This window comes from Aureococcus anophagefferens (assembly GCF_000186865.1).
Source record: "Aureococcus anophagefferens unplaced genomic scaffold AURANscaffold_4, whole genome shotgun sequence".
Taxonomy (NCBI): Eukaryota; class Pelagophyceae; order Pelagomonadales; family Pelagomonadaceae; genus Aureococcus; species Aureococcus anophagefferens.
Genome location: NW_008705564.1, coordinates 2,652,621 through 2,656,836, shown reverse-complemented (window position 1 = coordinate 2,656,836; position 4,216 = coordinate 2,652,621). Strand labels below are relative to the sequence as shown.

The 4,216-nt window shown below is 71.7% G+C and overlaps 2 protein-coding genes across 2 annotated transcripts in view; both read left to right on the top strand.

Moving 5' to 3' along the window:
- Positions 1 to 105: 105 nt before the first annotated feature.
- Positions 106 to 2,645, top strand: AURANDRAFT_71088 (expressed protein; the record flags this gene model as incomplete). The annotated part of the gene is made up of 4 exons (XM_009036245.1): positions 106 to 211; positions 296 to 1,201; positions 1,586 to 1,717; positions 2,053 to 2,645. Coding segments are annotated over 4 exons (1,722 nt in total), but the record flags the coding sequence as incomplete, so codon positions are not given.
- A 1,179-nt stretch (positions 2,646 to 3,824) lies between these two features.
- The window catches only part of AURANDRAFT_71087 (hypothetical protein), a gene marked incomplete at both ends in the record, with an annotated part of 9,838 nt that continues 9,446 nt past the window's right edge, over positions 3,825 to 4,216 (top strand). The window contains one exon of the mRNA XM_009036246.1: positions 3,825 to 4,171. Coding sequence (XP_009034494.1) covers positions 3,825 to 4,171 — 347 coding nt within the window. The remainder of the gene's footprint in view (positions 4,172 to 4,216) is intronic.

Sequence of the window (4,216 nt, the reverse complement as noted above, 5' to 3'; positions counted from 1 at the left end):
CGCGCGCGCCACACTGCAACATGGGCTCAACAAGCTCGCTCTGGTGTCTCCGCGGCCTCCCTACCAGGCCTCGAGCGCGCATCTCCTTCAATAACTTGGTCAACAAGCGACTTGAGCAATGCGCCTGCAAATTCTCCTTGCTTCCGTGCCCCTCGCCACGGGCCTCGTGGCCCGCACGGCGGCGCCCGTGCGCCCCCCGACGTCGCTCAAGGTGCGCCGCACTGACAACACCCGCCCGCGCCGCGCGCGCCGCCGCCGCGGCGCCCCGAACACCCGAGGCCGCGAACGTGCGTAGGTGAGCTACCTGAGCGAGGTCGAGGACGCGGACAAGAAGAAGAAGTACTGGGAGGAGGACGGCTACAACGAGTACGGCGACAAGAACTACGACAACCTGCCGAGCGACCCGCGCGCGCACACGAACGTCGGCGAGGCCGACGCGAACGGCGTGCCGCTGAACTACGACGGCTTCATCGACGCCGAGGGCTTCGACGGCGGCGACGGCCAGGTCGGCGTCATCGGCGACGGGAAGAACGCCATGGAGGAGTACGACATGAACCAGGCCGTCGAGGTGCGGCGGAAGAACATGGTCGGCGGCTCCGAGAGCAAGTTGAACGCGAAGAACGCGTGGGGCACGTCGACGGGCTACGCCGAGGAGCTCAAGAAGAAGGGCATGGTCGCCTACAACGAGTACGGCGAGGACGTCATGCAGCAGAAGCGCCAGCAGCTCGAGAACTGGCGGAACCAGCAGGAGCTGCGGATCCAGAAGGACGGCCAGATGAAGCAGCTCGCGGACCTCCAGGGCAAGGAGTACCAGGCCATCAACCACGGTTCGTATCTGGCCCAGTTCGACAAGAAGCCCGCGGACATGGACATCATCGCGGGCAACCGCGACACGTTCGTCGCCGACGAGCTCGTCGCGGGCGACGCCATGGGCGTGCTCGCGTGCAAGGCGACGCTCAACGGCCGCGGCGGCACCACCCTCACAATCAAAAACGAGTTCTCGACCTACGACGACTTCGTCGCGGGCTTCGCGGCCGGCGGCTCCGACGCGATCACCGTCGAGCCGACGAGCGGCACGCTCAACCGGCGCTCGGGCGAGCCCCAGGAGTTCGTCATCAAGTTCCAGCCGACGGCCTTCGCGCCCAGCTACGAGGCGAAGCTCGTCATCGAGACGGAGAGCGTCAAGTGGACCTACGACGTCGTCTGCCAGCTCGAGTAGGCGCCGCCCGGGGCCTCGACGCGGCCCCCGAGGGTCCCCTAAGCGACGGCCCCCAGGAGGTCCTCGAAGCGACGCCGCGGCGTCCCGCGGCGGCCGCGAGGTTACGACGCGGGGCAGTCGTGGCAGTCGAGGTAGGCGAGGCAGCTCCGCATGGCGCAGGGGTCGTCGTCGTCGCCGGCGCCGGACGTGAGCCGCGCCGTGTTGAAGCAGGCGCCCTCGGCCGCGCCGTTCTCCGCGAGGAGCGCGCGCCAGTTCGCCGTCATGTTCCCCGCGCCGTCCCTCAGGAACGACGCCTTCGCGCCGCCGAAGAGGAAGAAGTGCGCCGCGCCGTCGACGTAGGCGTAGCCGTCCTCGTGGCCCGCGCAGGCGCACCAGAAGCCCGCGCCGTTCGCATCGAAGCCCGTGAGCGAGAAGCTGCAGAAGCCGCCGGTCGCGGGCAGAAAGGGTCGCGGGTCCGCGTCGAACGCGTCGCGGTTCGACGCGTTCCGGAAGGCGAAGGTGTAGCCCCCGTAGGTGGCGTTCACGGACCCGACCGTCGGCGCGCAGTCCGGCGACGACGGCGCGCCCGCGCGGTCGACGCAGCGCTTGAGGTCGACGAGGTCGATGCCGCCGAGCACGGGACCGGCGTTCGGATCGCCGCAGCACCTCCTCGGGCTGCAGCTCGGCGCTTTGGGGCAGTAGTTGTGCGGGCACGTCTTTTCGTCGGCCGAGGCGAACGGGACGAGGCAGAACAGCACGAACAGCCGCGGAGGAGGGCGCGGAGGGGCAGCCATCGTCTGCGGCAACGTGAGATGTTGAATGGGAACATCAATGAGAGCCCCGCGACGATGAAGGCGCCTGCGAGCACGAGCGCTGGCATCGACTACAGCCGCTGGGACGCGCTCGCCGACGACGACGACGACGACGACGAGCGGCCGGCGCATCCCGCGAAGCGCGCCGCGACGGGCGACCCGCCGCCGCCGCCGCCGCCGGCCCGCGAGCGCATGCGCCTGCTCCCGCGGCCCGACGCGCCGCGGAGCGGCCGGCCGGGTGGCGCCGACCCCGGCGCCCGGCCGCCGAGTACCTTCGCCGTCGGCCCGACGAGCCCCGAGGAGCTCGCGGACATCGACGCGGAGATGGCGCAGCTCCGGCTCATCGCCGCGCGGTCCGCGGCCGAGGCCGTCGCGTCCGAGCGGACACCCTGGCCGGCGGAGGCGCCGCCCGCGCCGCCGCCGACGCCCGCGCCGGCGGCCGCGCCGCCGGCGGCCGCGCCGGCGGCCCACGCGGGCCCGAGCCCGCTGCTCCAGCTCGTCGGCGCGTGCCGGTCCGGCCTCCGGGAGGAGGTCGACCGGAGCCTCATGGACACGCTCGCGGAGGTGGCCGACGCGCGGCGCCGCGAGCAGCGGAAGCGGCCCGCGCAAAGCGACTCTAGTAACCCCTAGGTGTGGTCCTTGTACTCGGGCTTGAGGTCGTAGTGGATCTTGCCGGAGACGCGGACCTGGACCGCGAGCTCGGCGAGGGCCTCCTTGAGGTGGGGCTCGGGCTGGGCGTCGTCGCCGAGCTCGCCGTTGACGTCCTTGAGCGTGAGGTAGGGCACGTCGCGCGGCCGGCCGAAGACCGCGAAGAGCCGCGACCGGAGCGACGCCGCGTCCATCTTCCGCCGCGCCTTGGGCGCCGGCGCCGCGCCGGCCTCCGCCTCCGTCGCCTCGCGGCGGAAGGCGACGACGGGCGCCTTGTCCGCGCGGGGCGCGTCGTCGGCCTCGATGATGCGCGTCGTCCGCGTCGACGAGTAGCTCTCGACCATGCGCGCGCGGCAGACCTTGCGGTAGCACAAGGGTGATTCAACGTCGCTTCAACGTGAGTGTTCCGCGCGCGCGCGTTCCGGAAAAAGCGCCCACGCTTCGAGACCGCTCCGAGAGATGATCGCTCGTCCAAAAATCAGCCGAAACGAGTGGAAAACGACCGAGAAAGGAGCCTTTGAAGTTGGGAATTTCGCTCTCTTTTGCTGCCCTGCGGCAGACCTTGCGGTAGCCCTTGCCCTGCTGGGGCTTCAGCGCGAAGGTGCACTCGGGCCGGCCCACGACGTCGCCCGTCGGCGGCGGGCCCGGGTCGTCGGACGGCTTGGCCTCGCGCGTCACGGACACGCCGCCGACGTCGACCTTGGCGCGCTTCACGGGAGGCGGCGCGACGCGCGCGAAGGCGCGGCACTCGGCGCCCTCGGCGCGCGACAGCTCGTAGGCCTTGGGCATGCCGCTGGGGACCCGGAGGCGGAGACCGCCGGCGCCGTCGTCGTCGACCGCGCCGAGGTCCGCGCCGACCGTGGCGGAGAGCCAGCCGTCGGCGAGCTGCTTCGGCACCTTGACGAGCCAGCTCGAGCCGTCGCCGGGCGTCTTGCCGCCGAAGCCGCTCATCGTGTGGGGCGAGAGCACCTGGGTGCCTGCTCGCACAAAGCAAAGGCGCCGCGCGCGAGCACAAGCGAGGAGGCTCGAGCACTAGATGAGCACTGCGCCGGCGAGGCCGAAGGCGCCGGGATGGTGCCGCGCATACAGCAGCCCGGCGCAGCGCGGCCAACGAGTGATCAACGAGTGCGGGGTGGGAGGCAGCCCGTCGAGTGCTCCGGGAACCGATGGCGTTCCTGGCCGCGCTGAGCGCGGAGAAGGCGAAGCTGAAGAAGACGACGCCGCAAGAACCGACGCGGGCGCCGACGGGCGCGTACCCGGTCATCGGCATGGCGAGCATCATGGCCGAGAAGGCCCACGGCACGACGGCGGCGCCGGTCCAGACGCCGCTGCGCTGGGGCGTCGACGGCGCCGTCGCCGACCGGATCTGCTCGTTCAACCGCCACGGCGCGGAGCGCAAGGGCTGCTGGGCCGAGACCGCGTTCCTCGCCGCGGGCGCGCGCGACGAGACCTTCTACGACAGCGTCACGGGGAAGCCGCTCTTCGTCGCGCCCCGGGGCCGGTCCTGGGACGCGTTCGTGCGCGAGAGCGCGGACCACGGCTGGCCGAGCTTCCGCGA